Below are 18127 nucleotides of genomic sequence, written 5' to 3'. Positions count from 1 at the left end.
AGAGATGTTGCCCATTTGCTATTTTTGGTGGATGCTAAGCCTTTTGTACTTAACATGCCTATCCATGTACTTACGCGGGGCCATAACGGGCATGCTGTTGTTGGCCGTCGAGGTTAGCTGCATCCCATGTCTTACAATATTTTACATCATTTGTGCAATTGCAGTTTGGCTTCTAACATTTACTAGCATCTTGTAGGTACACATGTCGGGGGCACTGATCCACGCTTCGACCTGGAGGAAGAGCTTGCCTCCGCCGCCGCTGACTTTGGGCGGGCTCTGGCCAAGATGAAGTGTCCTACAACTACCTCTCAGGACTTACCAAGTATGAACTCACCAGTTCAATCTTACCAATACCAGTTGCAATTAATGGCTATGTTTTGTACCATCGATGTCTTAAGCATCTTGTAGTAAACATGCCTAACACATTTTAGCTAGTTGCCCTACCTTTTTATAGACAACTAGGCCATTATCTACTCTGGCAGCACCTGCCTTGTGATATTTAACTCTGCCAATTACATTTTTATCAGTACCGGTTTCAATGGCCATTCAGCTTGTTGCAATAAATAGTTGTATCCATTTTTAAACAGTTGTATTTCAATGGCTACAAACTTCCAAAACATGAATTAGGATGTTGTTAAGCCTGTTGCAATTAATAATTGTATCCATTTTTTAATCCATCCCTTTGCTACCATGCTACTCTTTCGCAATGAAGATATCACTACAGATGATGCCGTTTTACTACCATTTGCTATTTTTGGTGGATGTTAACCCTATTGTAGTTAACATTAGCTTTCCATGTACTTACACGGGGCCACAATGGGGGATGTTGTTGTTTGCCGTTGAGGTTAGCTACATCCCATGTCTTATACACCATATATTCCTAAATTTAACTATTTTTAGAGATTCCAATATAGACTACATAAGGAGCAAAATGAGTGATCTAAATTCTAATCTAAACTATATCTACAATTCTATATACATCCGTATGTAGTTCATATTGAAATCTATAAAAATACTTGTACTTAGGAATGTAGGTAGTTGTATTTTACATCATTTGTGCAATCTCATTTAGCTTCTAACATTTACTGGTTGTATTGGCTGCTTGTAGGTACGTATATGAGCGGTACTGATCCACGCTTCGATCTCTTTTGCGTATGGGGCAATGAGATATTCATGAACAAGCGTCAAGTGAGGAAACTAAGAAAGATTGTTATGCAAAAGAAATGGGCGATGGGAATTAAGCTCTTTATTTACACTTTGTCCAAGACATTAGTGAATTTTAGGATGGTAAGTAATTGGTTGCCTTTTCCCCTGCCCGCAACAAGTTACTCTATTAGACCTCATGATCTGATATTTTTCTCTTTTTCAGTGGTTTCTGAAGTTATTTACTGATGATTACCTTGCAAACTACATGACCGGAGTGGAGGCAACTAAGGTTAAAGTATATAATTCATGCTACCATGATAATTCTCTAGAAGTCTTCCTATAGGTGGTGAAGGATGAGCAGGTGATCGTCACAAGGGGTTGGACAAAAGTTGTTCGTGCCTATGGCATGCAGGAAGGCACATTATGGGCATTCCGCTTCTTCAACAACATCGGCAGTCAAAATGATTTACACTTGTCTCTTCACCTTTACCGCGTGTAAATATTGTGGTTCATCATAGTTAAGTGTTGCCTAATCCTGTAATTACTAAACATATTGTACTGACAATTTTATTTATGGATTCGTTGTTGAGCCATTGTGCTGAGAATTTGAATTGCATGACATATTTCAAAAATTCCAATTCGAATAATAAATTACAGCCAAAAAAATTCTACAGGAGCGAATAAAATATTGTGCACACGGTTAGAAAGAAAACAATGTGTGCAATGAAAACAGAAAATAGACGGTTTTTTGACGTGAAACGTTTGCGATGCCCTTCGGACGCACACACAGTTTCGTCTCATATGTGTGTGCGATTCATGGTAATACGGCAAATGTTTCAAACTGGTGTGCGTGTGTGATAGGAATACCAATTGCACACAATTACGAAAATTTACACATTGGCGTTAGTAGAGGCACCGCACACATTTTACATTCTTGAACCGTGCGTGATAATGTACCTATCACAAACATATCGGCAGATTAAATGTTGATGTCCACCTTTTTCACATGACTATAGCGGCCTAATCGTTTGGGATGTACATAAGAATGGAAACGTACTGCTTGGATTGACTCTGTGTGATATACATACGAACGGGAATGTTTTTCTGGGATTCACCGTGTGGGATGTACATACGAACGGAAACAATTGGATTTCCATGCCTCGCCCGATCGGACACGAACCAGCTTGTGTGCCAGGAGGGCCTATCCCCGACGGTTTCTAGGTAGTGTGGGAAGGACCCCCTATCACCCACACTCACTTGGCGACGGTTCCAAATGCTGTCGCGGAAAGGGGTTTAAAACCGTTTGTATAGCACCGACGCGTACCAGTGTATACATCATTAAATGTACATACCCCATGATACATGGGGGCTTCTTTTCACAGAAGCTTATTACGATTATTATTTTTGAGCGTCAAGCTCACCGTATATATGTGTTGTCTACTCATATGTGTCTTGTCTTTCCCATTATATGCACCTTTATGACTTAAGTTTTTGCCAAGCTGGGTTGCCTGGCTCCTGTGCTTATGCCCTACGTTCCCGCTTGTTCGCCTAGGGCATAAAGGGAGCACCTCTACGATTGTTACAGTTGGGTTATCCGGATGTGTACCTCAGACAGGTGAAGCCGAACGCTAGCGTTCTTAAGGGAATAATCGGTCGGCAGACAAGAGACGAACTGCCCTCGTTGCAGTATACGCTCCCAAATTATAATGTGTATTGTGATTTATCACATCACATCTTATGCATGCGCAAAAATGCATGCTGGCCCAGGGAAAGGAACCCTTAACAAAACTATTCTCTCTAGAAGATGTTTCTTACAATCAAATATAATATAACATAACTCCTCGAATACAACTTGTCTGTTTAAGCAACTATGACCGGACTGCCTAGTTTTCGAACATGCCTTAGTGTTTACTAATGGTATAAATATCCGGAAACACTCCAAACCTCGGGTTTTGGAGGTCGAAGTGGAAAGTCTGCCATGCCAATCATTTTACAATTCGGTTGGAGATAAGTTTTTTGATAAAGTACACTACTACTTAGACTCAAAATCTTCTTCTTCCTCTAGGCCCTCTAGTAGGTTGTCTAGTTTACAATCCTGTTGAGAAAACTTAGCGGCTGTTTTCACTTGGTCGTACACTAAGCTAACAGAAATTTCTTGTCCATCTGGTCCCCGAGGTCTGACCCGGGCCATATGATTTGGATCAAGCTTGGTATATCGTGTTTTCACCATGGCCCAGGCTTCTTGGGTGCCTTCCCGACATGTTGATATCTTCCATAGCTCCAAACGGCAACGAGCTCCCTTGAATAAATTCACAAGCTCATCCATACTTCCTGGAGGGGGATCGGATGGCCATAAAGCCTTAGCCATGTTCCTCAATGCTTTCCGAGCTTGCTCGTGCACTTTGGATAGCTCTTGTAGCAGGTCGCCTTGGAATCCAGACACTTCTCCTTTGGGATGTCCGGTTAGCACACCTACAGAGGCAAACTTGTCAAAATTTCAAACAGGAGACCTTGTGACAGGTAAGTTAATGAGCATACTAAATATGCCGCCTTTCAGCTTCTTGTTCTCCTTCCAAGCATCCGACAATTGGGCTCTTAAATCGTTTAGTTCTTCGGCTTGCTTGATATTTGCATCCTGTAGTTTGTTCTTCTCAGTAATGATCCGTGTCAATACACGTTGACCAGCGGCTTCTTACCCTTCGGCATGTTGTTTATCCGCTTGAGCAGCCCTTAGCCTCTCCTCCAGTTGATTCGTCGAGTCTACCAATGAGACAAAAGCATAATTAAGCAACCTTGTTATGGGCACGGAGCCTTATTTCCGAGCTGATGTTGTACTTACCATCAGGTGCCTTCTTGGACTTCACATTTTCCAGTTTGGCGGTGGCAGCAGTCAGCTTAGTTCGGCATTCTTCTAGCTCCTTCGAATGAGTGTTATTCCTCTCCGTGAGTACCTAAAAATGTAACGACTCTTAAATCAATTGGGCCAACTACTTCAAGACTCGGGGGCTACTAGCATATGATTATTGAATATGCGCAAAAAGAATCTTACCCGCATATCCTTTGAAAGCTGGTGAGTGGCTCCAGCAACTCCATCACGAGCAGCTCAGATATAAGCATCCGCTGAGCTGAGAGCATTGAAAGCTTCTTCGGTGAAATGTGGGTCGCGCATAGCCGCTCTCCGCTGTCGGTGACCCATCGCACTCTCCACTTTGGAGTTTGTGACGGATACATTATCCGAATCCTCTGGGAGATGACAATCCAGCATTGCTCCCGCATCCCAGTCCTTGGGACAGGGCCCGGGGCCGGATTAGTTTGTGCCCGGTCGGCCAGGTCTCCGGATGCAGTCCGGCGTACACTCCTCTTGCAATATGGCACAACAGGGAATGTCACTGCCCGATCTATCCACTGAGTGCATGCTAAAAGATTATACCTCTTCGATGCAAAAGAGGGACCGGTTGTATCATTGTTCTCCTTTCTTTTCAGAGATGCGCCTTGTGCAAGCGTCGTCTTCTTAGAGGATGCCTTTGCTGCGGCACGTTGGTGCGAGCATCGTCCCTTGGGAGCACGAGGTAGTGCGGTGGGTGAGGCGCAGTGGGAAAACTCTTTTTGAGGAGATGTCTCCTGGGTACTTACATGGGAGGAAGGGAGAAGGCCGGGGTAGTCGGCTATAATGGCCACTTCCGTGTCGTCATAGCTCATATGATAAAAGACTCCATCCTCAAAATCTACAAATATGTTCGCATCCTCTTCGTATCCAGGATCAATGTCTCGATTATGGTCCTTCGGCTGCGGAGTGGGGCTGTAAATCCCCGCGACAACCTTTCTCCATTCCTGTTAAAAGGCAGTCGGATTAAATTCGACTATAAAGTATAGTTAAGGAGAAAAGATCAATTAAGGCCTACAATCAAAGACTCACCCGGTCAAAGGGGGTATACATGGAGAAACCTTCTTGAAATTTCAGGCGAGCGAAATCTTCCTTTTCCCCTTTGAAAAGGCCAGCCAATGTGGCGGCCAGCAAGGCGAAATTAGCCGGACCTTTGCGCCCACAGCGAGAGGCGTCATACTCCCTGTTGTAATGCCACAAGAGAAGCCCCCTGGATTGAAGCGGCTGAACGCATCGCATTATAGAAATCGCCATTACCTCAACTATAGATACTCCGGAGTGGGCAAGTATTCTGATCTTGTTCGCTAGCCTCTTAACCTCCACACTATATTCTTCTTCATAGCTTCGGGGTTTCCAGTTGGCATGCTTCTTTAAAGGAGCGGAAGAAAATTTGGGAAGACCTTGCCGGATTGGGTCCGGAAGGATAACGTCTTCAATATAGAACCACTCCGAGGGCCACTCTTCGAATGCCTTCTTTGGAGTGTCGGGCAAGTATCATGTTCCACCTATGCACCATACTTTGGCACCGCCCACCTCGACTATGGATCCCTTCTGGGAGCGGGAGACGAGGCAAAAATATTTCCTCCATAAATCGAAATGGGCCTCGCAGCCTCGGAACAGCTCGCAAGGAGCAACAAAGCCTGTGATGTGTAGAATGGAGCCTGGCGTGAGGTTGTGCAGTTGGAGACCATAATACTCTAGTAGACCTCTGAGGAAAGGGTGGACTGGAAATCCCACGCCCCTCAGTAAGAAGGAAACCAAGCACACCCGCTCCGCTTTATGGGGATTGGGGAATTTCTCTGCCAGGGCTTCACCATTGAAAGTAGTTAATCCCGCCCGAACGAGGACTAGATCCGATGGGGGGAGGTATCCCTGCGCCTGAAGGTTGTTCAATTGGGCGTGAGGCACCGAGGAACTCTCCCAGTCGCCTACTTGAGGGCCTTGGGGATGCGAGGAAGAGCAAGGAGCGTTGGCCATCTTTGGTTGGTTTCTTATGGCAAGCTCTAAGGATTTTCGTCTGGAGAGGAATGGAATCTGAGATTCAATCTCTTTAAATAAGCGCCTTCCGTACATGGTCAAGGGGTTATTTGTAAAAATGATTAGACCCTACGCATTCATCTGACACATGGAAGCCGAGGCGACGGTGGCACAGAAGTTGAAGAGTACAATATTTAAATGTAAAGGCCGAACTATATGGAGCACAATGAGGAACTCACCTTGCAAAGCCGAAGACATGAAACCGGATACAACATCGTCATTGAAGGCCAGTTCGGGGGCTACTGAGGGAGTCCTGGACTATGGGGTCCTCGGGGAGCCGACCTACGTGTCATGGGCAGGACTGATGGGTTGTGAAGATACGAGATAGCAGGACCTCCCCCGTGCCCGGATGGGACTCTCCTTTGCGTGGATGGCAAGCTTGCCATTCGAATCATGCACCTTCCTTTCTCTGTAACCGACTCTGTACAACCCTAGATCCCTTCGTTGTCTATATAAACCGGAGGGTTTAGTCCATAGGGGCGAACACAATCATACATGCTAGACATCTAGGGTTTATCCATTACAATCTCAAGGTAGATCAACTCTTGTAACCCCTATACTCATTAAAGTCAATCAAGCAGGAAGTAGGGTATTATCTCCATTAAGAGGGCTCAAACCTGGGTAAATATCGTGTCACCTGCCTCCTTGTTACCTTCGATCCTCAGACGCACAGTTCGGGACACCGCGTGGGCAACCACTGCTGAGTCTTCCCCGGCTCTGTGTCGTTCCCTTCCTAGGCCTCCCGGTCGTCCACCACCATGGTGCTCTCGGCGCAGCCTAGTCAACGTGGTCAACGAACGACATCCATCAGACGTGGACTGTACGTGGAGAGGCTGACAGCTGGGTCCACGGCCGCACACAAGGAAATGCCTCCTTACTACACGCAAAAGAATGATTCCTTCATTTGACATCTAGGACCCATCGTAAGGGCCTCTGTATTTCGCGAAAAAACGTTCCCCCCGCTGACAGGTCGGACCCACCAGCTATATCTTTGCACGCAAGGAAGTGCCTCCTTATTACGCACAAAAAAATGAATACTCCCCCTACTAGCTGGGACTCAGCATAGTGGGAGGCTAACTTGTGGGCCTACTAATTGACGGGGACGGAGGGCTTTGTCAACTTAGTCAATATGAACGATTCTAGCTCCAGTGACCATACGATGTTCATCCAACGGCCGTAGTGCTTCTTCAACCTGTGGTCTTCTTGCTCCAGCCGCCCAAACCAGCGGCGGTCGTGTCGCGTGCTCCTGCCTCCCGTGGCCGGCTGTGATGCCCCGGAGGCCTTACCGCCCCCTACTACTCCCACCACTGGCCAGGCCATCCCTCTACTCACCCACACCCCCTGTTATTTTGCGGCGACGGCAGCCTCACACTGTAGCCGAACCAGTGAACCCTCGTACTCCTCTCCGCGTGGGCATCCATTGCCGCGTCTTCCCCGGCTCCGCGTCGTCCCCTTCCCGGGCCTCGCCGTCGTCCACCGCCTTGGTGCTCTCGGCGCGGTGTGGTCAATGTGGTCAACGACCGACTTCCATCGGAAGAGTACTATACATGGAGAGGCTGACAGTTGGGTCCACAGCCGCAGCAAGGAAGTGCCTCCTTATTACGCGAAAAATAATGATTCCTCCACCTGATAGAAGGGACACACCGGACGGGCCACCGTATTTTGCGAAAAAATGTTTCCTCCCTGACTGCTGGGACCTACCAGGCTACCAGCTACATCTTCGCACACAAGGAAGTGCGTCCATATTATGGGCAAAAAAAATGATTCGCCCCCTGCCTGCTGGGAGCCACCAGCTACATCTCCGCACACAAGGAAGTTCCTGACAGTCGGGACCCTCCTGGTCGAAGCATACGTAGCGTTTTCATTCTCGTCGTGAACGTGTACGTACATACTAGTCAATGTAGAGGCGCGCACGTGTCGTAGTAGAGGCGCGCACATAGCATGTACACGTACGTACAACGGCTAGGGTGCAAGAAAGAAAATACGGCCATGTACGTACATATGGGCGGGGTCTCGAATGCCTACTCACGCATACGTACGGCTAGGGCTCGTGTACATGGCTGGGTCGGAATAGAGAAACTGCGTCATCGTCTTGTTCATGGGGAGGCAACGGAATGCGTCGTGTTCATCGGGAGGCAACGGAACGCATGTTGTTCATCGGGAGCTAACCTGCTTGGACGGAACAACCGCTGGAAACGAGGCCTGGTGTACCATAGAACGGAGCAAACGGTCTTGTGTTCGACCGGCCACGTTCGAAACGGGATCCTGTTCATCGGGAGGGGTCTGGCTTACCGCAAAACGGAGGAAACAGACTTGTGTTGGACCTCCTACGGTCGAAACGGGGTCTTGTTGATCAGGAGGGGTGTGGCGTACCGCAAAATGGAGGAAACAGACTTATGTTGGAGTGCTACGGTCGAAATGGGGGTCCTTTCATCGAGAGGGGTGTGGTGTACCGCAAAAGGGGACTCGACGGGATACTGTTCATCTCCACCGTCGACCTCGTCCAGCCTCCACGGGCTACTATTCATCCACCATCGACCTCCTCCAGCCTCCACCTGCGATTGTTCATCCACGGGCTCCTATTCATCCAGCCTCCACCGTGCGCTCCTCCACCGGCTACTGTTCAACCAGCCCTCTCCACGGGGTCCTATTCAACCACCCCTCCACAAGCTACTGTTCATCTAGCCCTCCACCGGCTACTATTCAACCAGCCCTCCAACGGCTACTGTTCAACCTTCGCTCCACGGGGTCCTGTTCATCCAGCCCTCCACGGGTTCCTATTCATCCACGCCCAACCGGCTCGATCGATCGGGGTCCTGTTCATCCAGCGGCAACACCACGGGGTCCTGTTCATCCAACCCCCAACCGGGAACTGTTCATCCAACCCCCCAACAACACTCATTGTTCATCAAGGGAAGGAGGCAGCAGGTTCGATCGGCTTCAGTTAGCAGCAGTAGCAAACGAAGGAATTGCTCGATCGTGTTCAGTAACGCGTAGCCTGTAGTGTAATCGCTCGGGTTCAGTAGGCGAACGCCTCGCTCGGGTTCAGTTAGAGCCCAACGCCTTGCACCCATGCGCGTACGTGTACGAGAGAAACACGCATCGCTCGGCCCCCGACCACCCACCGTAACTGGGAACTCCCCGATATTTTCCTCGCCCTCGCTTTTACCACGATTTTTTCCGTCATGCACGGCCCAAAGAATGTCATGCGGCTGCGTCTCCGGACCGCCCAGGACGAAAAGCCCATTTTTTGTCATGATTTTTTGTCATAGAAGTAGGAGCCCACCACATCTATGATGATACCGGGTTTTGTCAAAATTATCGTCATAGAAGTGTCATAAGTATGACAGAAAAAAAAATTGTTTGGCCCAAAATGTCAGAGATGTGTCTTTTTTTTGTAGTGTTCTATTCATATAAATAGAACAATAATTATTCTTTGTCTTAAATGAATAACTATATTTCAATAAACACGATCCTATCTTGTTAATGCTCAACACAAACATCAAATAACATTTATTTAGGTTCAACACTAATCCCAAGAGTATAGGGAGTGTGTGATGATGATCATATCATTCTTGGAACCACTTCCAACACACATCATCACTTCACCCTCAACTAGTCTCCATTGATTCTACAAATCCTGTTTAGAGTTACTAATCTTAGCAACCGAACATGTATCAAATACGCAAGGGCTACTACGAGCACTAGTAAGGTACACATCAATAACATGTGTATCAAATATACCTTTGTTCACTTTCCCATCCTTCTTATCTGCCAAATATTTGGGGTAGTTCCGCTTCCAGTGACCATTTCCTTTGCAGTAGAAGCACTCGGTTTCAGGCTTAGGTCCAGCTTTGGGCTTCTTCACGGGAGTGACAACTTGCTTGCCATTCTTCTTGAAGTTCCCTTTCTTTCCCTTGTCCTTTTTCTTGAAACTAGTGGTCTTGTTATCCATCAACACTTGATGCTCTTTCTTGATTTCTACCTTCGCCGATTTCAGCATCACGAAAAGCTCGAAAATCGTTTTCGCCATCCCTTGCATATTATAGTTCATCACGAAGTTCTAGTAGCTTAGTGATAGTGACTAGAGAACTCTGTCAATCACTATCTTATCTAGAAGATTAACTCCCACTTGATTCAAGCGATTGTAGTACCCAAACATTCTGAGCACATGCTCAATAGCTGAGCTATTCTCCTCCATCTTGTAGGCAATGTACTTGTTAGATGTCTCATACCTCTCGACACGGGCATGAGTCTAAAATACTAATTTCGGCTCTTGGAACATCTCATATGCTCCGTGGCGTTCAAAACGGTTTTTGAAGTCTCGGTTCTAAGCCGTAAAGCATGGTGCACTAAACTATCAAGTAGTCATCATATCAAGCTTGCCAAACGTTTATAACGTCTGCATCTACTCCTGCATTAGGTTTGTTACCTAGCGGTGCATTAATGACATAATTCTTCTGTGCAACAATGAGGATAATCCTCATATCACGGACCTAGTCTGCATCATTGCTACTATCATCTTTCAACTTAGTTTTCCCTAGGGAAATATAAAAAATCATAAGGGAGCTATAACGTGAGCTGTTGATCTACAACATAATTTGCAAATACTATCAGGACTAAGTTCATGATAAATTAAAGTTCAATTAATCAAATTACTTAAGAACTCCCACTTAAACTGACATCCCTCAAGTCATCCAAGTGTAACATGGTCCAAACCAACTAAACCATGTCTGATCATCACGTGAGATGGAGTAGTCATCAATGGTGAACATCTCTATGTTGATCATATCTACTATATGATTCACATTCGACCTTTTTGTCTCCAGTGTTCTGAGTCCATGTCTGTAAATGCTAGGCTCTTCAAGCTTAACCCGAGTATTCCGCATCTGCAAAACTGTCTTGCACCCGTTGTATGTGAACGTAGAGCCTATCACACCCAATCATCCCGTGGTGTCTGAGCACAACGAACTGTCGCAACGGTGCATACTCAGGGAGAACACTTATACCTTGAAATTTAGTTAAGGGATGATCTTATAATGCTACCGTCTTACTAAGCAAAATAAGATGCATAAAAGATAAACATCACGTGCAATCAAAATATGTGACATGATATGGCCATCATCATCTTGTGCTTTTGATCTCCATCTCCAAAGCATCATCATGATCTCCATCTTCACTGGCTCGACACCTTGATCTCCATTGTTGTGTTGTGGTTGTCTCGCCAACAATTGCTTCTACAACAATCGCTAACGCATGGTGACAAAGCAAAGCAATTACATGGTGTTTGCATTTCATACAATAAAGAGACAACCATAAGGCTCCTACTCCTTGCCGATAACTTTTACAAAACATGATCATCTCATACAATAATGTATATCGCATCATATCTTGACCATATCACATCACAACATGCCTTGCAAAAACAAGTTAGACGTCCTCTACTTTGTTGTTGCAAGTTTTACGTGTTTGCTACGGGCTTCTAGCAATAACCGATCTTACCTATGGCACAAAAACCACAACGGTGATTTATCAAGTTTGTTGTTTAACCTTCAACAAGGACCAGCCGCAGTCAAATTCGATTCAACTAAAGTAGGAGAAACAAACACCCGCCAGCCACCTTTTTGCAAAACTAGTTGCATGTCTATCGGTGGACCGGTCTCATGAACGTGGTCATGTAAGGTTGGTCTGGGCCGCTTCATCCAACAATACCGCCGAATCAAAATAAGACATTGGTGGTAAGATGTATGACGATCACCGCCCACAACGATTGTGTTCTACTCGTGCATATGCATCGACCTGGCTCGGATGCCACTTTAGGGAATGTAGCATGCAATTTCAAGAAAAATCCTACGCTCACGCAAGATCTATCTAGGAGATGCATAGCAACGAGAGGGGGAGAGTGTGTCTACGTACCCTCGTAGACCGTAAGCGGAAGCGTTTGACAACGCGGTTGATGTAGTCGAACTTCTTCTAGCTCCGACCGATCAAGTACCGAACGTACAACACCTTCGAGTTCTGTACACGTTCAGCCCTTTGACGTCCCTTGCCTTCTTGATCCAGCAAGGTGTCGAGGTAGTAGATGAGTTCCGTCAACAGGACGGTGTGGTGATGGTGATAGTGAAGTGATCCGCACAGGGCATCACCTAAGCACCACGAGAATATGACCGGGGGTGTAAACTATGGAGGGGGGCACCGCACACGGCTAACATTTGATGTTGTGTTGTGCTAGGGCACCCCCTCACATATATATAGGTTGGAGGGAGAGGGGGCGGCCATGGGGCGCCCCAAGTAGGATCTGAATCCTACTTGGGGTTTTCCCAAGTGGCGCCCCCCTTCCATAAATAGCCGGAGGGGGAAGGAAAGGGGGAAGAAGGAAGTGGTACTTCCTATTTTTCCTTTTTCCCTTTCGCTCTTTCCTTATCCTCTTTAGCCGACCCATATGGGGCCGCACGAGCCCCTTGTGGCTGGTGCGTTTCCCCTCTTTGCCCAATAGGCCCATATCTTTTGCTGGGGGTACCCGAAACCCCTTCCAGTGACCCGATATGTACCTGGTACCCTTCAGAACACTTCCGGTGCCCGAATACCTTCGTCCTATATATCAATCTTTACCTCTCGACCATTTAGAGACTCCTCGTCATGTCCGTGATCTCATCTGGTACTCCGAAAAACATTCGGTCACCGAATCACATAACTCATATAATACAATATCGTCATCGAACGTTAAGCGTGCGGACCCTATGGGTTCGAGAACTATGTAGACATGACCGAGACACCTCTCTGGTCAATAACCAATAGCGGAACCTGGATGCTCATACTGGCTCCCACATATTCTACGAAGATCTTTATCGGTCGAACCATTATGACAACATACGTTATTCCCTTTGTCATCGGTATGTTACTTGCCCGAGATTCAATCGTCGGTATCTTCATACCTAGTTCAATCTTGTTACTGGCAAGTCTCTTTACTCGTTCCATAATACATCATCTTGTAACTAACTCATTAGTTACTTTGCTTGCAAGGCTTCTTATGATGTGTATTACCGAGAGGGCCCAGAGATACCTCTCTGATACTCGGAGTGACAAATCCTAATCTCGATCTATGCCAACCCAACAAACACCTTCGGAGATGCCTGTAGAGCATCTTTATAATCATCTAGTTACGTTGTGACGTTTGAGAGCACATAAGGCATTCCTCCGGTATCCGGGAGTTGCATAATCTCATAGTCGAAGGAATATGTATTTGACATGAAAAAAACAATAACAAAAAAACTGAACGATCATAATGCTAAGCTAACGAATGGGTCTTGTCTATCACATCATTCTCCTAGTGATGTGATCCCGTTCATCAAATGACAACACATGTATATGGTTAGGAAACTTAACCATCTTTGATCAACAAGCTAGTCTAGTAGAGGCTTACTAGGGACACAGTATTTTGTCTATGTATCCACACATGTATCAAGTTTCCGGTTAATACAATTTTAGCATGAGTAATAAACATTTATCATCATATAAGATAATATAAAATAACAACTTTATTATTGCCTCTAGGGCATATTTCCTTCAGTAGCAAGTTGGGAAGAGAAGAGAAAATTCTGACGGATGAAGAGACAGGCAATATGTGGGGTTGGACCGTAATTAGTGCCACCGATGGCCCTAGCTCTCCTACATATATATGGATGTACGGTAGCAGTATCTTGATGCTGCCTCCATGTTGGGGCATGTACAATGGTGGCATATGGATACATATGCCTCATGAGAAAAAGTAGCTGAGGCAACTACATTGATTTTTTCTCAATGCAAGCTACCACTAGTGGGCATCATCAAGTAATGGAAAATAGAAACTTTAATACATATGCATCTCTACTCTTTACTCCAACTTTTTCAGCTTTTTACATCGGACCACACTTTTTCTTTCCAAGCACCCGCCTCTTGCAGAGGATCCCGCTACCCTATCCGAACCTACTTTCCCTGACCTCCGATCCTACATGGCACACGGGGCATCACCATGAGGCTATGCATTGGTCATACCTTACATGGATGGATGACATAATGCACTAGATAAGGTAAAAGTTGAATGGAACACAAGTTCTGACACATCCAAGTTCAAGTACACTGTGGCAAACTAGTCATCCTCTACGACACTCATGGTTGACTTATAGTAGAGGATCGACACATGACCAAGTGTTAAGATATACAAGGACATCATTGCCAAACAAATAAATCTTGAAAACACAAAGTAAGTAGGTGGTTTGTCTTCGGAGACTGATAATAAGCTACACGAGCGCGACTTCAATGACCGCTCGCTTGATAACCTGGGAAAAAGGAAAGTTATTGCATAACTATGTGAGCACATTCCTCAGTTATGAGGTAGAAGTGTTGCAAAAAAAATCTCAACAATATTGTACTAGGTGTTACTGAGTTTATAAACCAAATTAAAAACTTTGAAATAGCATAATTACTTGCAAACCATGCCAAATTATTAAAATTATAAATATATAGAAGTTTAACGGGTATCCAATATGGAACATTGTATAAGAACTAGTATTGAGTTGGTTCATACTTTTTCAAATTTTTCCAATGAACGAAATTATGCATTTCGAATATAGGGTTCAATCACGTCGAACATTTCAAGCAATGGATTATATGATAAAAGATTGCTATGATTTTGTACCATAATTTAAAAGAACTTGGTATTGTTGCGATTTACAAATCTAAATGGTATTGTACAAGAAATTTACAATCAAAGCTCAATTTTGAAAAGTCCTTCACCTTAAATAAGTGAGAAATCAACAAAGGGACAAATAAATTCATTGCATGATATATTCGTATAACTCACCATCTCATAACCAGAAGATTTGAAGAAGCATTGTGTTTCATAAGACCATTCATTCCTTTTTGAGAAAAATATCTGCAACCCTGCCGCACGCACTTTAATCAATATAAAATAATCAATTATAGTAAGCAGTTATGCTTAGTGTTAAAGTAGACAATTATATCTACAACCTAAAAATTACGGGGATAAAATAATCTTATAAATCACGGGATTTTCTATTTCTGCTTCCATTCATACATTCAGAATTTGGAAAATTTTATAGTCAGGTTGAATTGTTATTTTCACTCTGGGCCCCAAATTTCCAAGGTACAACACAATATAAATGACAGTTTTGCACTGATAAACATTCCTTATAAGAATAGCCAGCAAAGCCATAATGGAAAGAAACAAATTAGCAAAGTACAAAGGTAGAGAAAAGGAATAAAAAGAATCATGACTCCCAAAAATAGTTAGCCAGTTAACATACTCGGAGTACTAATTTCGTTTTGCCGCATAGTATGATATTTGGATCTCAACACGAAAAAGGGGGAATACAGCCCTAGATCTGATTTTGTTAATTTCATGCCATATTGTCCAAATCCATCAATTTTGCATTAGCACGAAAAAGGGGGATCCAGAAGTGACATATAGCGGCGATTGAAATCACCTGCTTGGAATCTCAATCACGTACATTTGCGAAAACCATGTGATCGCAACATTAAAAAAAAGGTCTGAATTAGCTCGCTCAAGTACCGCTACCGCTTCGACTGCGAGAAGAAAGCCGAGAGCTAGAGAGTAAATGAGACGCTCAAGGGGCAAAACTGACGCTTCCCTCGCCACTAGGAGTCATCAAAGTCTGATACGCTCCAAGTGTGGAAGTGGAAGATGGGATCAGAGATCTTCCGGGTCAAAGTTCTACGCTTGTATTGTTTTACCCAAAAATTCCCTAAAAAAAAAGCTCTGCCGCTGGAAAGCGTGTGCGTACCTTGTTCTTATTATTAAGAAAACTTGGTGACTCGGAGGAGGTGAACCGGCGAAGTGAGCTTCGGCCATGGCCAATCCTTGCCAGCAGCCGCCACTGTTCCTCCTTGATGGCAGCTGAAGCGGCCGTCCTGAGAAGCGCATGCGGTCGCTCAAAGGCGTGACCGCAGATCTTCCTCGCCGCAGAACGAAGCGCTGCCGCCATCGGAGTGGATTATTCCGCTCCCAGGTCTTTTTCTCGCCGACGGCTCCTCGATCCTCTTCGTCTTGTTTCCTTTTTGTTTTTGTTTTTTATCGAGAGAGACTTTCGATTCTCTTCGTGTTTTTTTTAGACAATCTTCGTGTGTGGTTTATCCTCTCCGAGGCTCCTATTTTCATTACTGGAACTCGGCCCGCTAGTACGGACCCGTGTCTTTTTTGGTCCGCATCCAAAACAAAGGCTGGCCCGATTTCTTTCCAGTACCCAGACGGGCCACAACTAACGGGCTGGCCCATTTAGCATGGTAGTCTCGCTGTCGCTCGTACTGGGCTGTAAGTTCGCTTCATCCGGTTTTTCTTTCTTTCCTTCGTTTTCGTTTTCTTTTTTTGTTGTTTTTATTTGTCTTTTCACGGTTTTCTTTCGGTTTGTTTTTCATTTTACTTTGGTTATCTCTGTTTTCTCACTGGGTTTTCACGGCTTTCCTTTCCTCCTTTGTGATATTTGTTTTTTTTCTGTGTGTTTGTGTTGGTTTCGTGCATAACTATGTAGAGGCCGGGTGTGTGTTTATTGTGTTTATATCTACTTGATGCTTCATTTTGAGTCAATAAAATTCATCATCTGTCGAAAACTTTGTTTTTTGCTTTTTTTTTGTTTTCTTTGGTTGTTTTGCTGTTTTTTTTGTGTTCTATCATGTTTTTTTTAAAATCATATCTACTTTTTCCCTACATATAGAATGTACATTTTGAGAGCACACGTGAAAGATTTTTTTGATGCATGTTGGACATCTTCAAACACATGATGTATATTTTTAAAATATATGTTTCTAAACACTTTTTTGATACACGGTAACATTTTTAAAAATACAAGTTGTACATTTTATATACACTGTATAATTTTTTTTGAAACTTTTTCAATGTCATCAACATTTAATGTAGGAATATTTCCATAAAATTTCATGTACATTTTTAATGGTATGGAAAACAAATTATGCTCCGCTGATATTTTGTATTACATTGTATAAAGAATTTTCAAAAAAAATGCATATTTTTTTGAAATGTGGACACATTTTTTCATTGTCACAAACATTTTTATTAAAGTTATCAACATTTTTTTAAAATTACGCTAATTTTTTATACTATGTTAACATTTTCATTTTTCTAATTTGCTAAGTAAATTTATGTTTTTCTAATATATATGCATTTAAAATATATTTAAAATTAAAAACCAAAAAGAACAGATGATGTCGGCATGACGTGGACGTCCTACTAGGCCAGCCCACCAATGGCACCCTATAGGCGAGGCAGGCTTCTGCCTCGCAATAGGCGCGGCATAGTCGCACCCCAGACCGGCCACTCACCGCCTTTCTCCTCCTCTCTCACGCTTGCTCTTTGGGCACGTTTGGTAGCCCACACGAGGGTCAATCAGACCCATGAACCTTAAAGCACTCCTAGCCCAGGCTGAGGGGGGCGATCGGATTGGTCTTTTTTCCTGAGCCAGACTCACGAAAGCCACGCTTGCCACTCGACTGCATGCGTTGGAAAACATGGAAGGCGACGAGACGTCTCATAACTCTCTTCCCTTTCTCGTCACTGTCAGACGTCAACTTAGGTCATAACGACCCGTGCTAATAAGCCCGGTGACCTAGATATTTTATCGGGGGTGCTATTGATACCGTATTGAATATGTAAGCGTGTACACATGGGTGCCGGTTCGGTACAGCGATTCTCATATACACTTCACCACCAAATACAGCACGAACCTCCTTACTCTATCCTATGGCAACGAGATACCCAATAAAAAGGGGTTCCGCTGGAATTTCACTTTGCAGACACTTAATCCAACAGCATTGACCATGCATGTACGTAACTTGTTTATGCTTTGTTTTGCTCCCATGGTTTGAATCGGGTCTAGCATGAGAGGCTCGACTCGGCAGGCATGGGCACATACTTATGACCATGGTACATGAAACATGGTCCATGACCATGCTCTACTGCGTGTACTCCAGTCGGGCAGTCACCCGATGAATCTCGTCTGGTACATGAAACATGGTCCATGACCATGC

The 18127-nt window shown here is 44.6% G+C and overlaps 1 protein-coding gene across 2 annotated transcripts; it reads right to left on the bottom strand.

Annotated features, from left to right (window-relative positions):
• Window positions 1–13898: 13898 nt before the first annotated feature.
• Window positions 13899–16189, bottom strand: LOC123065061 (uncharacterized). 2 transcript variants are annotated; one of them, XM_044488427.1, is made up of 3 exons: window positions 15871–16189; window positions 14910–14989; window positions 13899–14385 (listed from the first exon to the last, which is right to left on the bottom strand). In XM_044488427.1, the coding sequence occupies exons 1-3, from the start codon at window positions 16069–16071 to the stop codon at window positions 14196–14198; spliced, it is 471 nt and encodes a 156-aa protein (XP_044344362.1). In that variant the 5' UTR covers window positions 16072–16189; the 3' UTR covers window positions 13899–14195. The 2 variants fall into 2 exon arrangements, with proteins under 2 accessions (XP_044344362.1, XP_044344364.1); XM_044488429.1 differs by having other exon boundaries at window positions 14910–14981.
• Between the last annotated feature and the right edge of the window lie 1938 nt (window positions 16190–18127).

The sequence above is a fragment of the Triticum aestivum genome, chromosome 3B, assembly GCF_018294505.1.
Source record: "Triticum aestivum cultivar Chinese Spring chromosome 3B, IWGSC CS RefSeq v2.1, whole genome shotgun sequence".
Lineage (NCBI taxonomy): Eukaryota > Viridiplantae > Streptophyta > Magnoliopsida > Poales > Poaceae > Triticum > Triticum aestivum.
Note: the sequence above shows the minus strand (reverse complement) of the source record. Positions and strands in the feature narration are given on the sequence as shown.